At 35.1% G+C, this 22,152-nt stretch overlaps 3 protein-coding genes and 2 long non-coding RNA genes across 8 annotated transcripts in view; 3 read left to right on the plus strand and 2 right to left on the minus strand.

Moving 5' to 3' along the window:
* The window catches only part of LOC128894425 (protein Wnt-5b-like), a 93,975-nt gene extending 81,483 nt beyond the window's left edge, over nt 1-12,492 (plus strand). For both annotated transcript variants that reach the window (XM_054156150.1, XM_054156151.1), the window contains 6 exons: nt 526-791; nt 3,867-4,047; nt 4,640-4,751; nt 8,235-8,337; nt 8,970-9,137; nt 9,511-12,492. In XM_054156150.1, coding sequence (XP_054012125.1) covers nt 526-791; nt 3,867-4,047; nt 4,640-4,751; nt 8,235-8,337; nt 8,970-9,137; nt 9,511-9,698 — 1,018 coding nt within the window. In that variant the 3' untranslated portion in view covers nt 9,699-12,492. The remainder of the gene's footprint in view (nt 1-525; nt 792-3,866; nt 4,048-4,639; nt 4,752-8,234; nt 8,338-8,969; nt 9,138-9,510) is intronic.
* Nucleotides 822-3,681, minus strand: LOC128894439 (uncharacterized). Of its 2 annotated transcripts, none has more exons than XR_008461549.1 (3): nt 3,061-3,681; nt 2,441-2,710; nt 822-960 (listed from the first exon to the last, which is right to left on the minus strand). It is a non-coding gene; the product is annotated as an uncharacterized LOC128894439 (long non-coding RNA). The 2 variants fall into 2 exon arrangements; XR_008461550.1 differs by having other exon boundaries at nt 855-960; nt 2,447-2,710.
* A 146-nt stretch (nt 12,493-12,638) lies between the features above and the next one.
* Nucleotides 12,639-14,771, minus strand: LOC128894433 (39S ribosomal protein L18, mitochondrial). Its single transcript, XM_054156160.1, has 3 exons — nt 14,451-14,771; nt 14,217-14,330; nt 12,639-13,060 (listed from the first exon to the last, which is right to left on the minus strand). The coding sequence occupies exons 1-3, from the start codon at nt 14,630-14,632 to the stop codon at nt 12,826-12,828; spliced, it is 531 nt and encodes a 176-aa protein (XP_054012135.1). The 5' UTR covers nt 14,633-14,771; the 3' UTR covers nt 12,639-12,825.
* Nucleotides 14,772-15,876: 1,105 nt separating this feature from the next.
* Nucleotides 15,877-16,775, plus strand: LOC128894437 (uncharacterized). Its single transcript, XR_008461548.1, has 2 exons — nt 15,877-16,480; nt 16,665-16,775. It is a non-coding gene; the product is annotated as an uncharacterized LOC128894437 (long non-coding RNA).
* Nucleotides 16,776-17,284: 509 nt separating this feature from the next.
* LOC128894427 (uncharacterized) lies at nt 17,285-21,332 on the plus strand. Of its 2 annotated transcripts, XM_054156154.1 has the most exons (7): nt 17,285-17,771; nt 17,863-19,866; nt 20,075-20,240; nt 20,353-20,430; nt 20,499-20,666; nt 20,789-20,885; nt 20,986-21,332. In XM_054156154.1, exons 2-7 carry the CDS (start codon nt 19,769-19,771, stop codon nt 21,219-21,221), a joined length of 843 nt encoding a protein of 280 aa, XP_054012129.1. In that variant the 5' UTR covers nt 17,285-17,771; nt 17,863-19,768; the 3' UTR covers nt 21,222-21,332. The 2 variants fall into 2 exon arrangements, with proteins under 2 accessions (XP_054012129.1, XP_054012128.1); XM_054156153.1 differs by having other exon boundaries at nt 17,285-19,866.
* The last annotated feature ends 820 nt before the right edge of the window (nt 21,333-22,152 follow it).

Genomic DNA, 22,152 nt, shown 5'->3' on the forward strand with positions numbered 1-22,152 from the left:
TTTATTGATTTTGGTTTTATTAGAAAGCTTATATGCGATTTACATTAGAAAAATGCCTTTAGATTTAGAAAATACAGCAGGCGTGACGAGATATTAATGACAGAAGTTTCGGGTTAGGTTGGAATCGCAGTTTTACGAGTAAAAGGTACGTGGTAGCGCCAGCGCCAGTATACACGGTGGGGTATAATTTTTCATGTAATTGGCGTCGGAGACGCTACCGCGTCTCTAGATATGGCTAATACTCTTTGATTCATACAAGATCTGAACTGGATACTTTCACATTCACACATATTCTTCTGTTTCAGTGTTGCCACCTATGCTAATAGAAGCAACACCAACATCTGAAATTATTTCTCCAACAATATGTTTTCAACAAAGTTATTTATCAGGTTTTGACTGTCGTTATCTAATCGTAAAATGTCAATACTGAAATCTTCTTGTATAGAAAGTGCTAGTGGTTTCTAGCGATTGGATCAGTGATCATGATCAGTCCACTGAATGCACCCGTTTACAATATGTTACCAGAAACGTCGGATTCCAACACTTTCCGCAACTGGAGACTACGCAAATGATTGAGACCTACGATGTAGCAGCATCTACCATTTGCCACGGGCTAAAGGGTCTCTCGCAGGGCCAAGGAAAACTGTGCCAGCTTTCCGTGGATCATATGCCAAGCGTAGCAAGAGGCGCCAAGTTTGGAATCCTCGAGTGCCAGCATCAATTTCGCGACCGAAGATGGAACTGTTCCACTGTCCATGACGAGTCCGTATTCGGACCTATGCTAAGATTAGGTAAGCTACCTCTAAAAATTCTTTGATTTGCATCACTTCACCATCCTGGGCGGATAAACCACCAAAGCACAGTATAGGTACAACCAGTAGCGTCACTCCGTGTCGGCACCTTTGATGTTGATATCCGAGGTCTGCCATGTTCCTGGTATGCACCATGCGCATATTTAAACTGAGAGAAAAAGAAAGGCAATTGCAAACAGTATGTATAAAACAGAGTTGCGAGTAATTAATTACTTTTAAAATTAATTTCCGTCTTTAATTGACAATTAATTACAAACAACGCAATTAAAAATTATTTAATTAAAATTGAATTAAGCAGAATTAATTCAAAGCCATTCAATTGAGGATTGCTTTAAGCAGAATTAATTCAAAGCCATTTAATTGACGATTGCTTTAAGTAGAATTAATTCAAAGGCATTCAATTGACGATTACTTTAAGCAGAATTAATTCAAAGCCATTTAATTGACGATTGCTTTAAGTAGAATTAATTCAAAGGCATTTAATTCACGAGTACTTTAAGCAGAATTAATTCAAAGGCATTTAATTCACGATTATTTTAAGCAGAATTAATTCAAGCTATTTAATTGACGATTTGTTTAAATCTTCAATGTTAAAAGACATTTATATAAAATTTAATTAATTATATAAGTAACACATATACGGTTAATAGATGGATGCCAGATACATCCAGCGCTCGTACGGAAAGGGTTATGCTGGTAATGTCAAATTAGCTGAACCCCCTACTTTATGTTTTTAGTATATTACTTTAACTTATACCTATGTTGTTTTATTTTGTCATCATTGTATAAGAATACATATGTAAATATATATTTGTTCTTATTTACGTTATAAATTATTTATTCATAGAATTACCTTAACAAATACATTATTATATATACAAGCAACTCACTTTGATGAGGTTAATAGTATTTAGTATATTGCGTTTGTCGCTACAAATTGATGTATATATATGTTTATTTGTATGTGCTACTTATATAATTAATTGAATTTTATATAAATATCTTTTAACATTGAAGATATAAACAAATCGTCAATTAAATAGCTTGAATTAATTCTGCTTAAAGTAATCGTCAATTAAATACCTTTGAATTAATTGTGCTTAAAGCAATCATCAATTAAATGGCTTTGAATTAATTCTCCTTAAATCAATCGTGAATTAAATGGCTTTCAATTCATTCTGCTTAAAGTAATCGTCAATTAAATATCTTCGATTAAATTCGCTCATATCAATCGTCAATTAAACGACTTTCGATTAACTCTGCTTAATTCAATTTTAATTAAATAATTTTTAATTACATTTATTCAAAATATTTATTAATTAAGTTGATTGAATTAAACTTGTTTAAATCAATTATTTAATTAAAAAATTGTAATTGATTATTATTCAAACCCTGGTATAAAACACTGAACATAAGTGCCGGAATTTAAAAAATATAGTGTTTTAGTAAAAAAACATTCTATTCATATTTTTGTATAAAAAAAAATATATATATATTTTATAAATTGTAAAAATAATATTCAAACTACTAAGTAACACAAATTCAAAGTTTAAAATATTACAAATTTATAAGTATAACATAAAAGTAATGCGAGTAATCATATGAAACTAAGTGAAAAATAAAAGTACTTATACTGTGATGTTACTATGACGCTGCGTAATAAATTGAATCGACGTGTGACGCTGCGTGTGGTGTCGGTTACTATTAGTACCATCTAGTGTACAATATAGGAAACAACGTCGTCGCTATGTTCTTGGTATGCACATTTGCAGACTCTACTTTTGCCAAGTAACGCTACTGGTTGTACTTATACTGTGACCAAAGTATTAACCTTTGCTCATGCTGATTATATGGTATGCGGTAGTAACGACACGCCAATTGAGCTGCCTCGCCAACTCCTGAGCAACAGACAATACACATTTTATTTAAACCCCTTTACGAGTGCGGTCGTACGTGCACGACCAGAACTATTTTAGTCAATGCGAGTAATTAACACTTTATTTACCGGGAGTCTATTGATAGGCTTTTTAATTCCAGTAGTTAGCTTTTTGAATTTATTTACTGTGTTGATGGTTGTCTTCTTACAATGTTTAGTGTTTGGAAACTGTTCGCGAACGGGTGTTAGGTTCGCGCGGACTGTAGAAATGAATGCTCTCGTTCTTAGTTATCAGATAAAACTTTTATTTCTCGTCAATTCGGTACAATCAGAGAGAGAGTCAAGGTGTTATGGAAATGACGTATGAGCTACCTGTTAAAATGAGACATGCAATTGATGAGTGAGCTGGCTGGACGATGCAGAGAGCGTTTCCTTTGAACTGGATACACCGCCTGGCGCCGTTAATATGTAAATTCAGCCGCCTGGATGCTGAGCTGATGCACTGATGCGTGGAATTTCACTTTACTGTAAACTGTCCAAAAAGGCTATGCGCGATGCGTTTGCTTTGAATACTAGATTCACAATGCTCAGCGCACGTGGCGCGAGCACGCGGCCGGTGCGCGTTCCGAAAACGGCCGAAATCTCATCCGCTGGACAAAAGCGCCCGCTGTCGATCGATAACTGATCGATGCGACGCCGGCAGCCTCACGGCGCGACATTCAAGAGCCGATTCGCAAACAGAAACAGACTTGGCTTTCAATGTACCCAGTAACAGTATGGAGGAATTATTGTCAGTCTAGATTGGCATATGCTACTGTAGACAATTCTTTTTAAATCAAGGACTGTTTCTAAATTGCCCAGTAGATAAAGTGTTAAGATATTGCCATGACAAGCAATACTTCCTTATCTATTACTGAGATAACATTCCATATTCCCATAATTATATGAACGTTTTTAATTATTAAAAAGAATTCACTTTTTGTCATTAAAGTCTGCTAAAAAAATGGTTTGTTCTAATGACTTAATAGCACTACATTTAAACCTCAATATGACATTTTCATTATTTGTTTATCCTTTAGTGATAGGTTGCCTTGAAAAATTCATGTAAAATTTAACACTATTTTCTCATAGAATTAAGCTTAGGATTGTCAAATGAATGATTCTTCTTTTTTTCATAGCTAGCAGGGAAACAGCATTCGTTCATGCAATCACAGCTGCAGGAGTAGTGTATTCGATCAGTCGATCCTGCAGAGATGGTCAGTTATCCTCATGTGGCTGTTCGAGAAGTAGTAGACCTAGAGATTTGGATCGGCATTGGATTTGGGGAGGCTGTGGAGACAATCTTGAGTATGGTTACAAGTAAGTATTTACAATTTCCTTTGTAACTCCATTATTGATTACATTAAACAGTTTTGTTGTTTTAAACCGTACTTCTTCTCTTGTTTAAACAATAGAAATCTTACCTCCATGGATCATTACTGCTGTAGTATTTACCCATAAAAAAAACTTAAAGTGCAAAGTGCAAAGGCGACACTGTGTAACGCAATGTAAATTGCGGTGCTTTCTAACTATGCGCAGCTAAAATGTTGTGGTCAACAGTGCTGACGTTCAGACCCTAATGACAACTCATGTAAAGTGACTGCTCCGCATTTTGGCAGTGAAATAAAGAAGCTAAAGAACGTATCAGCCACAAACTGAGACTGTTTAGAAATTTGCCTAGATGTCCGCGGCCTGGAAGTCAAATGCTTCTGGTTCCAAACAATGATATAATATTCTTCTGCAAAGATCTCTATAAACTAAGCATTAACATCCAAAGGCAGTAAGATCATCCATATGTTTAAAGCGACACAATAGCATCGTTCACATTTTCTAAAAATTTTATAAAACTTAATTTCAAAGAATTCTCGTAGAAACAAAATATATGATACATTTACTCTTTTAATTGTTTTAGATTTACCCAGGCATTTGTCGACGTAAGGGAACGCGAACGCAGCTTTAGAAGAGGTAGCAGAGAACAAGGCAGAAGCCTAATGAATCTTCATAATAACGAAGCTGGTCGCAGGGTAAAGTTTGCTTTATATGAAATCATTCTGCGTCAAATCGATCACTTCTACATTTCCTTTCAAAGATATTGTTGAAATTGCAATATGTTGCAGTTCCTATGAAAATTGAGGAAGAGAATTCAGTCATTATTTTCCTAATTTCTTTTTTATAATCGCAAAAACAGCAATGGAGAAAAGAAAGAAAAATGTGTAAGAAAACGTTCATTACAAGCAAGTACGGACTCGGGTACGCGCGCCGACCGACAGGTGGTGACTGCGCGGCGGTAGTGCTCGCAAGCGAAACCGTTCGGTCGCACCTATAGTACCTCCCGACGCGGTCACGGTAGTCAGTCTAGTCTCGTACCGAGAAACCTGTTTTAAGAGCGCTAGGGGATTGAACACGGACGGACGATTGCCGTCGTAATGGGCTTCCCGAGCCCCCGCTCGGTCCACCCACGGTCCCCGGAATCTTTGTGTCTGGCTCGGTACAGGAGGCCGAAAGGTATTGTTACTAGCTGGTTAGTTGGCGCGTGGAAAGTCGACATCCCTATCCGCACGCATCTTCGGTATTGGCCAGGTCAAAATACGCCTTTCAGTATTGACCAAGGCAAACGCTGCCGCGCGACAAAGACCGTGAACAAGATAGAGCGAGAGAGCAATAGAAATCATTGGCGTAACATTAACTTACGGACACCGGACGGTCGCACGAACGACGCGAAAGTAGTGGACCTTACGCCTATGCAGCGTGGAAAAAGGGGGAACCTGGGGAGGTTTAGGCGGATCGAGCGTCCTTCTCTCTAGAGGACCGAGCGATCCTCTGCTCCCTCAGTACCCCTCTAGTTTGGAGAGCTGCACGCCAACTAACCAGCAATGAAGAGTACCCGCCCGGCCAGGGAAAAAAAACACAGACACCAGTAAGGGAGGATCGACGAAGGGGCACGTCCCGAACTCTTCACACCCCATTCCTCACGCGACCTCGAAGGACCCGGTGGTCCTAGGGGGACGAGCCGACCACACGAGGTTTGACCAACCCGAGAGGAATCAGTTCCCCTCCAGGGGCCGGGGTAAACTCACACTCCGGCACCTCACATTCGCCGTTGCCCACCGGGGCAAAAATCGACACAGGAGTGGTTCCCGCGTCACCCTCCTCATTCCCTCCCCATCCAGGACGGGTCTCTTCCGACTTGGAGAACCTCACCGCGTCAATCCTGTCTCCGCCCCACACAGGGGACTCAGGTTGGCGCGGGGGTGTCCCCCGCGTCTTACCATTCCCTGCCCCCCTACGCAATGGGGGGCTGCTCCCGGGCTCGCTCGGTGGCCTCCTTCTGCGAGGAGGTTATCTTGCAGAAGGAGGCTGCCGCCTTCCACTACAGCTCTAAGAGCACGGCGCGACTCATGCCGGACACTTCTCGAGTGTATGCCGCGCCGTGTCCACCTCTTCGCCCCAGTGGAGGGAAAAGGAGGGTCTGAAAATGCTTTACGCATGCCCTGCCTCTCCTGGGAAGGAAGCCCGAAGGGATCGCGTTACCCACTAAAAACCAGACGACAATCTGCCCTAGAGTAATTGGAGGTGGCTGAGTACTCTTACGAATCACTACCAGCCACCTCCGCTCTTGACCCTGTGAGCCCCCCACCGGGGGGGGGGGGGGTCCTCCCCAGCAAATACTTAACTCTATCGGGTGCAAGCAGGTTGCCCACTTGCACTGCCCCTTCCCTGGGCTGTCCGTTGGGCTTCGCGTCTCCAGCTCGCTCCACCCGACGTCTCTCGTACACCCCATTCCTCGCTCGAGGAGCCCCGCAAAGGAGTGACCCTCGGCCGAGGAATGAGGTCTTTGCGTGCGATCGAGGAGGTAGCGGAGGGAGGATTCCGACTCACGCTCTGCCCCTCCCTGCTCCCGTCCCTTCACGCCCCTCGCAGCCCAACAATCGGTATCAAGAAGAGCCAAGGAGGGGCTACCGTACCTAGGCGTGGACTATACCAATTCGAAGTCCCTTCGGCCTCCATTCCGCACCGGCCACCTTCCAACGCCTCCTGGACCGAGTAATCACAGCGGAGTAAACACAGCAGCGTTTGCCTTGGCCAATACCGAAGATGCGTGCGGATAGGGGTGTTAACCTTTCACGCGCCAACTATCCAGCAAGTAACAATACTCACCTAAACAGCCATGTCCGGTGAGCACCTGCATGACTCGGTACAACAGCCGGCCATGCCGGCGGTCTAGACAAGCATCCAGGCTTGGCAGGACCGCCCCAACGGCCCGGTGCCGGTCGGCGCCACTTCTCACGGGCGAGCCGTCGGGGTCGACGCCTCCACTCTTCGACCGCCTCACCCGGCGGGTCGGCGCCATTCTGGCGGAGAATTTACAGACGTCGATATACATCGGCGTCCGCCTCCGGCTGGAAATAAAAGAGTACCACCCCCGCCAGGACGGCCGCCCCCTCGTGAGATATGGTCCGGTATCCCCTTGCGACCCTGATGGCCATGTGCCGCTGCACGCGGCGCAGGATCATATACGGCTGCGCCGACGGACCATCAGGTCGCTGGACCACACGGGTGATCCGTATAAGGCCATTGACCACACCACTGCCACGTAAACGCGGCGCATCCTCTTCTCCGGACCCCCGAGGTTGGGCATTAGACAAACTAATAGGGTCGCCACGCTCTGGGCTCGGGGGACCAGGCGGTCGAAATGAGCCTCGAAGCAGTGATGGACATTCGTGGGATTTTTCCTGATCATGCGCATTGGAGCGAGCGTTGCAGTCCTCACTGCTGTATATACTAGGGGTCCGTCCCCTGGGGTGGTCGATGATGCTAGACCTCCCCAGAATAAAAGGACCCTAGAGCAAAACTCCTTAAAATTGCTGGAGGCTAGAGTTTTACGAGGTTTCCAAGTACTTGCCTCGATGAAATGTAAAAATGGAGAGGGCTTGTCTTTCCATTCTCTTTCCCGGTCGGTCTGTGTGGGTTCGTTAGAATAAGAACCCCTACCAGTGGTAACTGGTACTAATAATCAGTTATTAGGCGCCCGTTTGTCGTTTTACAAACCCATCACCTTCTGGTGAGGTCGGGTATGGTCCTCAGGCATAGGTACCGACCTTTGGATAATCTCTTGGAGCACTCTGCTGTATACATTTACTTAGAATTTAAGGTACGTACGTAATACGTACGCGTAATATGTACCCATAATACATATCCGTAATACCGTAATACGTGCCGAAACGTATCCGCACTTATAGCCATTTAGTAGTATTATTACTCGTACATTTATTTTGCTTGTCTCCAGCGAGAGCTGGTTACTCATAAACCATTTAATAGACATAGCGCACATTTATTTTTTCCCCGAAAATCACTTCCTTGCGTACCGATTGAGCTCGGCATTCCTGCCGAAGTAACCATCACAAATGTTATACTAAAAATTAAAAATTTCGTTTTTATAATGGAGGAGAAAGTACACAAACGAAGTATTAAATGCATAAAAATTATTAATATTAATTTTTTTACAGGCTGTTATTAAAAGGTCAAAGGTGACATGCAAGTGTCACGGTGTTTCCGGAAGCTGTAGTTTGATTACTTGCTGGCAACAGCTGGCATCATTTCGAGAAATTGGTATGTTTCTTTCTTTTCCTTAATAAACTTACTATACAGAGTGTCCCAGAACTCCTGTAAGAACCGGAAATGGAGGGTAGCTCACACGATTCTGAACAACAATTTCCTTTGCAAAAATGTCAGTGGGGTCTTCATTTTTGAATTATTAACGAAAAACACTGATCAATCACAGCGCTCAATTAGCAGGACACCCTGTATATCGCAGAACATTCAGAAAGATAACACACTATCAAACATTATAAAGCATAATATATATTAATTCAATTTTTTTTTAAATAATGTGAACTCTAAAAACTCAATATAAGATTTCTGTCTATCTCTTTTTTGTATTGTAAAAAAATAGAATAATATTATAAGTAAAGTTTAGTGTACTGCTTCTTTTTAGTACTAGACATATTACATTTCCAGCGTTTCCTCATTCAAACTTGATATGCAGAAGGAAGTAATTAGTATAACAACATATATCTACCTAGGAACCATATAACTTTTGAATAAAATACTTTTCTATACAATGCATCATTTAGAAATTATTCGAGTTAATCATATTATATACAATCTGTAGACTATATTAATCCTGAATTAAATTCTAATCTAGTAAATGTGAGCAACTAATTATATAATAATATTTGCAGGTGATTTTCTCTTAGATAAATATGATGGAGCAACAGAGGTCAGGGTAAATAGACGTGGACGTCTGTCCATGCGGGATCCAAGATTTTCATTACCCACAGCAAATGATTTGGTTTATTTGGATGATTCTCCAAACTATTGTCTCCCTAATGAGACATTCGGATCGCTAGGTAACAAATTTCATTCAAAATTAAATTGATATTCTTATAAAGAGAAATATTAATATACAAACATTTAATAAAAGTAGCACATTTTTAAAAATTGAGAAATAATTAAAGAAACTTTTTACATAAAAATTAAAATGTACAATTACATAAAAACGAACAAACTTGAATAGTAATAATTAATGAAGTACTCTCTGTTAACTTTCATGTGCATGTGTTTTTCAATGTATTTCTAATATTTAAAAAAAAATAAGTTACTCTTATAAACGATAAAGTACATTATTATTTAAATTAATTAAAGTTGTATAAAAGTATTTGTATGTTAATTGTATAACATAAAACATACTCGACTAATCAAATAAAAAATAACTTTTATTAGGTACACACGGCAGAATTTGCAACAGAACATCATCCGGTATGGATGGATGTAATCTCCTTTGTTGTGGTAGAGGGTACAACACTCAGAAATCAACTATCAGAGAAAGATGCGAGTGTAAATTTCATTGGTGTTGTTTTGTAGAATGTAAAACTTGTGTTAAGAGTATAGACATTCACACTTGCAAATAAAATCTCAGTCATATCAGTACTTGTGAAAACTTGATTTGCTCTTTGTAATTCAACTTCGTTTGTATTTTTGGAAAATCTGATGAAGCGAAAAAGATATTTTGTATTATACAGATTGTGGCCGGACGGGTGGTACAATCGAGCAGAGGGTGATACTACATGTAAAAATAAGTCAAAAAAAGAAATAACATTCTTTCGTTTGACGGTTTGTTTTCGAGAAAATCGAGTTTGAAAATTCTATCCAATACGCGTGCACTCTAGGTTTAAATATGTATTATAAATAAGAAATGTTAATGTATGGATAATACATATATTAATTTTATTGCCATTTCTAACGTTAATTACATAACATTATAAAATAAACTGTTCAAAGTGCTGTCCTTGTTGGCGCGTACATATCATTGCCTTATTAGTTCAGTACATACGTACTAGATAAAATTTTCAAACTCGATTTTCTCAAAAACTAAGCGTTAAACGAAAAAATGTTATTCCTTTTTTTCGACTTATTTTTACATGTAGTATCCCCTTTTGCTCGGTTGTACCACTCATCTGGCCACACCCTGTATACAGGACAATTCATTATTAATAAATAAGCATGCCTTCAAGAATAAATTCAAAATATCAAAATAAATTTTAAAGTTCATATAAACATGATTTAAAGAGTCAATATTTCATCTGACGTTGTTTCCAAGTTACAGGCGTTCCTGTATTTTGTCTACACAAAAGTCTTTTTTTTAAATGACTTTAAAATTGAGCTTAAATATTTAGTAATATTTATAATATTAATTATTTATTTATTAGTAATACTTAATGTGATGTTGATTGTAGATAACTTCGTGGAATTAGTTATATTAGCTCAGTTTGTACCGAAAATTATGAGAATACAAAAATTCCTATAACTTGAACATGAAGTTAAATACAGTAGAACTCCATTTATTTTAATCGGTTGAGGAACAACCAAGTTCTGATAACTGGATAGTTCATGTAACTGAAGTTTACTAATTCCCATAAATGATACGTTGCGAGATCCGAGTTCGGATAAATGGAGTTCTACTGTAGTTTTTATATTTATATAAACTTTCGTAATTATTTTGTAACACTAAAGTCACTTTTGAAGTTAAATTTATTAATAATGAAATATTCTGTATACACACACCTCTTAGTATTACAGTAAAGTACCTGTATTTTAATATTATAGCAAGTATCTACATGTCTCATATCTTCTTACCCATTTGATTGATTATCAAATTTTATCATGCAAATTAAATATACAGATAAATTTAAATAAAAGATTTCAATAATACAGTTGTAAATTTGGATAACTTTTAACGTAAAATAACAGCAGTAATAAATTAATTGACATGTCAAAACAGTACATTTATTATCTACATATATTTTTAATTCATTAAAAAGATGATGAACTATTTTTATTTTTATTTCACTGTAAACTGCAAGTCTATTAATTTACATACAGAATTTGTTCGAAACACTTTCTTATATATCTAACAATTTTCGCCATTGTATACTTGAGTTATCGATACCAAAAGAAAAAAAATGTAAATCCTTTACTTTGTATCGTTCTATAGACTTATAAAGTTTTATAAAAATCGAAGAGAGACACTTTACAGATGATTCTCGTTGGCGCCGGTTACAAGATTAAAACAGAGAATATAAAATTCTTTTTCCATCATATTTACCCATTAAAATTATGCAAATTATATCAATGACGTTTTTTTGTATTTTCAAAACTAATTTTATCAAATGCTCTGTTTTAAATGGACTAGACTATATAATTGTTACCTAGTAAGGTGTATGACATCTCCAAGGTACCTTTACGGGAAGACATTTTTAGTATCCTCACCTAAACTAATATTCAAAGAATCATATACCCTTCATAAACAATGCTTATTGAAAGAAAGTACTTTATGTATATTATCATTACTCAATATAATCAAATGTAATGTTGAACATACAAAGAGTCAAAATTGTTTTTATTCATCAACACTGATTCTCATATTAATAAAAATGTTAAGCAAAGATTAAGTGCTTTGCACGTCTGTTTCTTCGAATTCTAGTGCATACTTTCATGCGTTAATGCGAAGAGCATAATTTATCAACAAAAACGTGTGTTCATATCATTTCTCACAATAATTGCATATGTACAAGACATGAGTTTATTAATTCATTTGTAAATGTATTAATCAATGCGTTAAGCGGCCTATAAAGAATATGTACACAAAAATTTACATTATGCTCAATTAGTTGTAATTATTAATATATTTATTTGTATCTCAATCAAACCAATATTGACAAATGACTGACAATCTGTGATTTCACACATTTAAAGAAATCAAACAAAACTTATGACATTTTAACACTAAGTAAATATGTACTATTACTCAGAATCGTAATGCAATTACAAGTGCAGTATTATCTTTATCAAGAATTACTTTTTATTAGTATAAAATAAGTCTATTATAAGGTGTAGCAATGATCGATTCTACACATTTATATTTGATGGTTTGATACATTGTAACTACTGAATTTACCATAGGTTAGATGTTTATTTAATATTGATATGATTATTTATTGCTATCCTTGTGTAGTGTATTGTGTATAAACTTATATACTTCAAGTTTAAAAAGTTTAAATAATAAAACAAATTGTGCTAAATTGGAAATTATTTCTTTATAACTATTCCTTCCCATTTTTTAAAACCTTTAATAGCAATTAAATAGTTAAAATTTAAACAGAAATCTTAACGAATTTTTTGGTTGCAACTAATTATTTATTTCATTGAAACCTTTCAGTAAGTCATGCGCTATGCCTAATTGTATTCATAAACTTAGATTAATCGACGATAAACAGATATGCGATGGTATGGAAAAATTCCTATCCGTTTATACAAGTGCAATAAAAATGGATTATTATTGTAAATAAATAAAGACTGAAACTGTTTTAATCCTAGATTTTATATTACAGCAGGGTTCAAAAAATTCACATGAAACACGAATTGTAATGTATAAAGTCTTTTGGGTATAATTAAAAGTAACATGTATAAACAAATTTTATAACTCACTTTTAGTCTTCTATATTCTACACATTTTTAAATTATATACAGAACTGGAAACTACTCGACTGTTTCCCAAGGTTTCTCATCACGGAGCCAATGCGCAGTATATCGATGAACGTATCTGGGTGGTTCTTGTAAGCTAATTCCACCTTTTTCTACTTCTTTGAGCAAAAGATTTATCTTCTCTCCAGATATGTCATCTTCATTAACATATAACTCAGTTATTCCACATTCTAAGCAGCGCTGTGCAAATATGCGGCCTACATTTATGTATGCTGATGCATCGTTTGTACTAAAAGATAATTTTCATTACTCTTTGATATTTCTATATACTGAAACATTTGCTACCAACGTACAATTGCCTCAAAGTATGCTATACTAATAATTTTATTTAATACAGTGAATGTTTTCAATGACTATTTTCATTGTGTTTTTACATTACTTTACAATTAATTAAAATTTATTCTATATCATTTTTATATATGTAGGTACCTACTGCAGATATAATTTTGTTTTTTAATATTTATGTGTAAAACTAGTACAAATTATAACTAACACGATATTGTAATTCCATTCTGATTCTAATGCTAGAATCCTGTACAACAAACTACAAATGCTAACTGCAAAACCATTAACTATATAAAAGTAAAATGTATTAAATAGGGCAAAATATTAAATAATATGTCAGATGTATGTAACACATGGTAGCAAATATATTAATTTATTTAACTTATTATAACTAATATTTTTTAATGTTCTATCTGTGTACCAAACTTCGTCAAAAGCAGCATGTTACAATTTGGTGATATTCCTTGTAAATTAATAGAATAATTTATGAAAGAATAATAATTTTCATATTATCTGAAATTACTTAAGTATTATCTAATGGTATCATTTAATATGTAGAGCAATAAATAAATTAGAAATTCTTATAAAAATTGGACAGAAACAAATCTAATGATAATGCAAGTAATACCTTTTAAGGTGTTAGTTATTTCATTATAAATGATAATTAAAGAAATAAAACATTTTTTTGGATTATTATTAGAATTCTTGTTAATTTAAGTTTTATAAGACTATTACGCGTGCGGAAATGATTTGTCAAGAAGAGGGGAACACTAACGAACTAAAATTTCTCTATACAGCGAGAAATAAAAGTAGAAAGGAAGTACTGGACGTTTGGTTTGCCCAATGTTCCAATCTAAACGACTAGGTTTCAAACTTCCGACAGATCTCAGTGACTGCCTTAACAGTCTTAGAAATATCACTACGACTCTTTCATTTTTAAAAAGTATAGACTTATATAACAAAGTTTAATTATTGTATATGTGCGATAAATTTGTAATTAATTTGTAACTATGTGTTATACCGTGGTCGCTAATGTCCTTACTGTTCATGCGACCATTATAAATAAATAATTTAGAAAAAAAAAAAAGACTATTACACACCTGTACAATTGGGATTTTATACCATTTTCTTGGCTTGATACTGTAATAACTGGGCCATTTTCAAAATGATGTACTTCTGCGGAAATATAGCGCTGAGAGATGTTCAGAATGAATCTACACAAATTTCAATCATTAACATTAAACTTATACAAAATCATCAGTATACCAATGTATGCAAACAAAAGATTTTTAAGGTTATCGTAAATGTTGTATATACACATATAATCGTTTTACTTGTGCCAATACGAAAATCCAGGCTTCTCCAGAGAATAACCAATGGGTTTTCTTGCAATCCTTAAACGTTCTAAATTTCTTGGATTACGATTCCTGATTTCCTTGCAATTTGCTATTATTTCTGAATTTGTTTGCACTTGCCTTTTAATTAGTAAATTACCAAAACGAGTTCTCAGAAACATTTTCAAATTATATCTAATTCTTTTCTATATAACTAATATATATGTGTTTTTTTTTAACGTTTTGTTTCGGTGATTTAGAATTTAGAAGACCTTAACCTTCAAGTTTAAGGTTAATTAAAAGCTTTGAGTATATAGACATTTCTATATGAAGACTGTATAAAGAGATCCAACTCCCTAAGAAAGTTACTAGAAAACTGTTATCAAATTCTACCACTCGCGGCGCAAGTGAGCACAGCCTGTGACATTACATTATCATACTCATATGACATATACAGGGTGTCCCAAAAATGTTGTAACACCTTGAAAGAGGTGGTTTGGGAGGTGATTTGAAACAACTTTTTCCTTAGCGAAAATGTTGTTCGAGGCTTCGTTAAGGAGATATTAACAGAAAACCACGACAAATCAGAACGCGAGTATGCCGATGGAGCGTAGGCTACGTGCTAGGCGGCTACGCTCATACGCTACCGCGGCCGCTCCACCGGCATACTCGCGCTCTGATTGGTCAGTGTTTTCCTTTAATACCTCTTCAACAAAGCCTCGGACAACATTTTCGGTAAGGAAAAAGTTGTTTCAAATCACCTCCCGAACCACCCCTTTCAAGGTGTTATAACACTTTTCGGACACCCTGCATATTTATACAAGGTGTCTTACTCACAATCAGTACCAGAGAGCCAGTAGGCCAGTACGATTCCAGGTACAGTTCCTGACAAAACATTTTTCACCAAATTTCTAATCTAGTGATTTCGTTTTTTCATTTTGACGCGATCCAGTAACGTCGAAGTGAAAATACAAAATCACTAGATTTGAAATTTGAAGACAAATGTTTTATCCAGGAACTGTAATTGGAATCGTACTGGTTCCAGATGGAGGGAAATTTAAATTAAATTAAACAATCTAAACGCGTCGCAAGATTGTTGTCTATTCTTTCCTTCCCGCTCTATTTCTCAATTTTTCAATGCACTCTCTAATTGCACCATTCGACAAGAAATTTCTTGTCAAACAAACTCCCTTGAGATGGCTCGGATTTTCACTATGGTGAAAGTTACAGAATCAAGAATTGTGAGTTGGCTCGCATTTTCACCACGATAAAAGTTACTGGCTCGCCACCTTGAACTTGACTTAACAAACCACGTGACTACCTTAGAGTGAGAAATCATGCTACAAGACACATGGTTTCATCGGTTATTTATATGGAGGTTATTGTTTTGTTAAATGAATCATAATAACAAAAATACATGGTAGATATTTATTACAATTTGTTATTTATCAAACCGATTATTGATTACGAAAATAGATTATATTTTGTTATTGTCTGTTACAACGGTTACAAAGATAAGTGAATGTAAACAGTCATCAGCAACCAAAATTCGTTTGTTTACAATCACGACATCGTTTTGTTCAAGTCTGTGTTACATTTTTCGATTTTTCTTTCTTCCTGTTTTTTTAACCAACGTTTAAAGTAAATAAAAGTATTTGAATTGTATGTTATATTAGGTGTACCGAAAAGTAATGTCATTTCTTTTACATTAAATTCAGACAAATACATTCTTAGTAAATTTCTATTTTTAATCGATTATGTAATTATCCTCATTATCAACAACCTTTTGGCATTTAGTGTGCAAATATTCAATGCCAGATGGGTAAAAATCAATCAGTTGATGAATGATAAAGAAGTATTGAGATTCATAGAAACGACATCACTTTTCGGTTCACCTAATATATACCATTTTGCAGCTCTTAAATGACTTTCATATTGTATATTAAATACTACTGAGCGATTGTGTATTTCTGATTTTATCCACCTAGGAAACGAACAAATTAAAATTCGTGCTCTTCTACATATTATTGGTAATAAGGCTAAATGTATTGTACTAATAAGAACATTTTGCAAAACAATTTTATGATAAAAGTATTTTTTAAATACTCTGTTTTATTATCGAAACAAAATTATATCAAATATATTTTTACAATAAATGTACAAAATTATTATTAGTTTATACAATCATTTGGTAAAAATTTAATATATGCGTAGGAAAAATTGGACAAAATCACATTAAAAATATTATGAAATAAGAATAATACATATCATATATTATAAAATTCCCAAAAAGTGGAAATGCAGAAAGTCAGAAGAAAAAATGTGGTACGTAACAACAGCATTCTATTATTATAAATGTATATTATAACTTGCAGGTGTTACAAATTTATCTTTTCTTCAGAATAAAGCCATTGAAATACTTCAGCTAAACAGAAAAAATGGAGTAAAGAGAAAGATAGAAATGGAAGAAGACGAAAAATTAAGACGAACTTCAGAACAATGTAAAATTATACATTGCTATAAAAGAAGTGAAAGACATCATATTTCAAGTTTTTCAAAGCAAACAATTCTCTCCGAAATGAAGTCACATGTTACTCATAGAGACTGGAGTAAAGTTAGAAATTTACTTTTATTGTTACTTCATTCATCTACTGATATAGAACCTTTGATATGGCGTTACTGTTTCATTCTTACACTGTACAGTAATATCGATAATCTATTTAACATTTCTCAATTGTTTAAAATGTGTATCGGTAATTTAGATGCAGATAGTAGTATGATATTGAAAAATATGTTGCTTTTGTCACATCGTAAACAGTAATATTGTGTAAATGTTGCATAAAAGATATCAATAGAGTGCACTATATTTTTTATAGAAGTATATAAAATTAAATTAAATTATAATTTTGAATTTAATAAATTAATCTCACTTTAGACATTACAGTTAATGAGTGTTCTAGTTTTGGCTACTAAATGGATGGAACTTTCTGATTAACCTAATGCTATATTACGTTTCTCTTTTTGGTTGATTTAATTAGTAATAAATAGACTTTGGATGTTTATGCACATAAAATATGCTAAAGACATATGCAAATATACAACTTATATATGAAAATACAGGGAAATAGATATAAAAGAAATATATAACATATGTGCATATACCTTTTAACTAAAATTTATGAATCACATATAATATGGAAAACAATATACATTTGCATAAACATCTGGAGTCTAGTAATAAATAAATTCATAAAATAAATTCGTACATCAAATGAGACATTTCATGTACAAAATGTCCAATGTGTGTACCAGGGAAAATATGTAAGTTGATCATACACTTACTGACGAAAGTTGTGTGTGTTAAAGCCTTTTTCACTTCGCATCAAATTTATTTCTTTTCTCTCAACCACAGTTGTCCTTACGGGATTCGTGGATGACATGTATCTTGCAGAGCTGCTCCGCATTTTGATTCAAGTAAAATTTATCTGTTTAATTTACTTGTAATATAAATTTACTTATAATACAAATATCTGACAAGCGAACATTACGGACTTGTTGAATTTTTGAATTTTAAACATGGAATCTGTGTTGTCAAATTGGCGCCGGAAATTTGGCGGTATTTGTTACGCATGTGCAGTCGAACAGCCGAGGACAACACGTGCGCAATGAAATATTATAGGCAGGGCCGGCACGACCTTTTGTGGGGCCAATGTCCAATCAAGCAACACTTAAGAGAACAATTATGCCGGGTTCTTACACTTAAATTTTTCAACGAGGAATTATTTATTTACGAATGCTACACATTATATATTGTTTATAAGATGAATATTGAATAATATTACTTTGATGATTTTTGTCACTCCTTTAAACTGAATCATTCCGTAAAAAGTTAATCAAAATTTTCGTAGATCGGGGGGCCTCTCAAAACGCGGGGGCGGGTTCCGGCGAACGCGCTGAACCAGCCTCGCCAGACTGATTATAGGTATCAAAGTCTAGCGCACCCCCAAGGTTTTCGAGTATTTTTTCTTAGTAAAAAAATTCTAGATAGACTTACTACAATATAGTTCATAACCAAAATAAACACAGCATTCCTACTTTTTTTCGAAATAATGGCACAGATTTATTATTCTGCTGTATTCTTTCTTATGCATTATTTCTGATTTATATGTCAATATGTACACCGCTATACACGTAAATCTAACAATAAGGTTTGTAGGTGTTAGGTAATGATAATAATGTATGGAAATAATATTTCTAAGAATTATATCCAGGGCCGGCGTTAGGGAAGGGGCAACCGCCCGGGGCACCAGATTTTTGAGGACGCCGCTGTCCGGTGTCCCTAGTATACGAATATACCGATATACATATACAGGGTGTCCCAAAAATGTTGTAAAACCTTGAAAGGGGTGGTTCGGGAGGTGATTTGAAACAACTTTTTCCTTAGCAAAAATGTTGTCCGAGGTTTCGTTAAGGAGATATTAATAGAAAAGCTCGACCAATCAGAGCGCGCGGATACTGTTGGAGCGCTCGAGATAGCGTAGGCTACGAGCTAGACGGCCACGCTCCCCGACTAATTAGAGCGCGAGTATGCCAATAGAGGGCCCGCTGATTGGTCAGTATTTTCTTTTAATATCTCCTTAACGAAGACTCGAACAACATTTTCGCTAAGGAAAAAGTTGTTTCAAATCACCTCCTGAAGCACCCCTTTCAAGGTGTTACAACATTTTTGGGACACCCTGTATATACCCCTGAAGGGGCGCCGCGATAATCTTGCCCAGGGCGCCAATATTGCTAAAACCGGCCCTGATTATACCTTTGAAACTAAGAACCAGCGACAATATTTTTTATTAAGACAAAATATCCAATAAAAGTTACATAAAACTGGCATTCTGTTTTAATAGCTATTTCGATATCTTTCTCTCTTTTATTTCATTTATTTATCCCCCAATAATGTTTAAATAATTTTCTAACTTTCTAAATAGGGGCCCATATAATACCATTTCTACTCTATCAGGGCACATTGCTGATATTATTTTCGACATTTCGACACGCATGTGCGAAAATTGCGGCAAAGTTAACAACACCGTGTTGACATTAATAGCGTGTGGTAATGTGTAGTGCACTTTGACTATGTAGTCAACAGTACTGTAATTGTGTGGTTACAAATGTTTACGAATCACTGAACTTAGAGTTCACTCATTCAGTGCAACAAATAATTACAAATAAAGGTCCAAGTAAAAAAAGTTGTTAATACCATAGACAACAATTTTTATTATACAGCATGGTAATTATTGAACTGTATAATTACCAATTTTAAAATGCCCGTTTGCGCTGCTAAAGGTTGTAAGAACAGGTCGACAACTAAAAGTATTAATCAGTTACGACTCGAAGAAACAACGAAAATTACTTTTCATGCGTAAGTAATTTGTTCAATTCAGTGATCAGCAATGAGACAAATTTCTTTAACAATTTGTTTCTTTATGGAGGCCATAACTAAGGGCATAGCTTAGACGTTTTAACTCGTTAATAAAGTTGAGTTATTTATCTAAAAGTGTTAAGAAACTAAAATAACAAAAAACAATAGTATTAGTTGCAATTATACTATTAAATATTCCATTTTGCAGGTTCCCAGGAGATCCAAAAAGGCGTGCAATGTGGATAGCTGCTATGGAGTTAAATGAATCTAAATTGCATAAACAAGCTGTTCTATGCTCACAGCACTTTAGAAATAAAGACATTGACAGAACATCGGTGTCTTGCGTAAGGGTCAGAGCAGATGCTGTTCCATATGTAAGTATGTGTTTCTTTCTTTGTATCATATATTTGTTCCATTTACGATAGTAATAGAATTATAATTTATAACTACTGGATATATACATCAGTTTATTCTATATTTCTAAAGGCAAATTTACCATCTAAAGATGCAAAAGACACTACAGAAGATAAGAGGCATTCTGAGAGTCAAGAATCGAGAAGTCAAGTATGTGTATCTTATCTTATATGTCTAGTTAATTCTTTAATATGGTTTTTATATGAATACGTTTGTAGTTGTACACAATATTGACCAGTGATATTACAAAACAGAATGTAAAACATTGTTTACAAAATGAAAAATTAGATGATCAACTAATATCAAAAGTACAGAGAACTTTATCTCCAGTGGAAACAGAAACAGAGACTATAGAAACGAGTTCTACGGCAATATATTCTACTTCTGTAAGACTATATTTAATTCTATCCTGTAGTTATTACCATTTGTAAATGTATTACTAATATGTAGATAACGATATAGAATTTAATGATCAACAAATATGAGTGTATGCACCCTTCTGTTTCAGTTGTATGAAATGTTGTTAAAAAAAGATGCAGCAGTACAAACAAGTTTAAGTATTTTAGAAGATAGAATGGGAGAGGAAACCACTGAAAAATCTAATTGTAAGTATACAATTCACTTATGTTATATTGACCTTCAGAAAATAGTGGTGATAATATAATATGATACTGTTTACAAGAAATATTATTTTCCTTTCGGTAGCTACACCTCGTACTGAAGAAAAATCTACATTTATATCGTCACAGAAACTTTTTCAATGTCCAATCAAACAACACTTAAGAGAACAATTAAAATCTACAAAGAAAAAATATGAATACGAGATAAGAAAACTAAAACAACAAAATAGAAGATACAGTCAGAAAATTGCTACTTTGAAGAACACACTAGAGATATTGAAACAGAAGAATCTGATGGAAATTGAAGAAATAGATGATTGATGTGATAGTGCTATTTCAAATATTTCTATTTTAATTTGTATAGTGAAGAAGGAATTTGTGCAAATTATTAAGCATATGTATACACCTAAAGTATAAAGCTTTTACTCTGTACAGACATGTTATCTACATCTACTAGCTACATCCTATGATGTGAATACGCATTTATCTCATATTTGATTCATATATCTTGGGATAAGAAGATTACAACATTTTAGAGGACTTTAAACGTATTTTAAATCAGTATAAGAACTGGATTGAGTGGATGTATACTGATCCTTTATTCGAATTTCAAGACAAGGACGATCTTTATTTGCCACTTAAGCTCAAGAAACAAAGTATTGGATATTATAAGCAGAAACTAAAACCGAAGTCAGTTTCCCTTTGGGAAGCCTATGTGTTCGGACGTGTCTGGCGAGTTCCGTTTGTTTTTGTGTTTGTTTTTGTTTTGATTGTCGCATCGTTATGCGAGTAAACCAGTGACTATCAATCTAACATTACATCATACGAATCTACTTAGAATTGTACCTAGTGATTTCTGCTCTTTTCACTTATTGAAATGGCTTCTGACCAAGAAGTTCATTTCAATGCCTCAACATCAACGTTTAGTCAAGCAGTAAGTAAAAATCCAACGACAAGCTCTGCTACTGTTGCCCAAAGAGAAATATTCCCTACAAAGGAACAGGCAATTGTAATCGACTCAATTGATGGGATTCCGCTGAAAGAGTACACCCAAGCGATTGGAAAGTTAATAAACCCAAATAACATACGTTTTGTCTCAAGAATCTCAAGAAATTGCATATGTCTCTACCTTGCCAATAAAGACATAGCAAAAAGACTTACAGATAACAAAACAAAAATATCTATTGGAAATAACTCACTTGAGATTCGTAGTCTCCTAACGAATTTTAAAAGACTAATATTATCAAACGTC

This window comes from Hylaeus anthracinus, unplaced genomic scaffold (assembly GCF_026225885.1).
Source record: "Hylaeus anthracinus isolate JK02 unplaced genomic scaffold, UHH_iyHylAnth1.0_haploid 3, whole genome shotgun sequence".
NCBI classification, from domain to species: Eukaryota; Metazoa; Arthropoda; class Insecta; order Hymenoptera; family Colletidae; genus Hylaeus; species Hylaeus anthracinus.

Excerpts from the sequence above, each read along its gene's own strand:
- LOC128894433 (XM_054156160.1), bottom strand. The coding sequence starts at position 14,632 with ATGTTTCTGAGAACTCGTTTTGGTAATTTACTAATTAAAAGGCAAGTG. Across the intron at positions 14,331-14,450 it reads GGATTTTCGTATTGGCACAA|ATTCATTCTGAACATCTCTC; the intron begins GTAAAACGATTA and ends AAATTTGTGTAG. Across the intron at positions 13,061-14,216 it reads ATAAAATCCCAATTGTACAG|TACAAACGATGCATCAGCAT; the intron begins GTGTGTAATAGT and ends ATTATCTTTTAG.
- LOC128894427 (XM_054156153.1), top strand. The coding sequence starts at position 19,769 with ATGCCCGTTTGCGCTGCTAAAGGTTGTAAGAACAGGTCGACAACTAAA. Across the intron at positions 19,867-20,074 it reads ACGAAAATTACTTTTCATGC|GTTCCCAGGAGATCCAAAAA; the intron begins GTAAGTAATTTG and ends TCCATTTTGCAG. Across the intron at positions 20,667-20,788 it reads CGGCAATATATTCTACTTCT|TTGTATGAAATGTTGTTAAA; the intron begins GTAAGACTATAT and ends CTTCTGTTTCAG.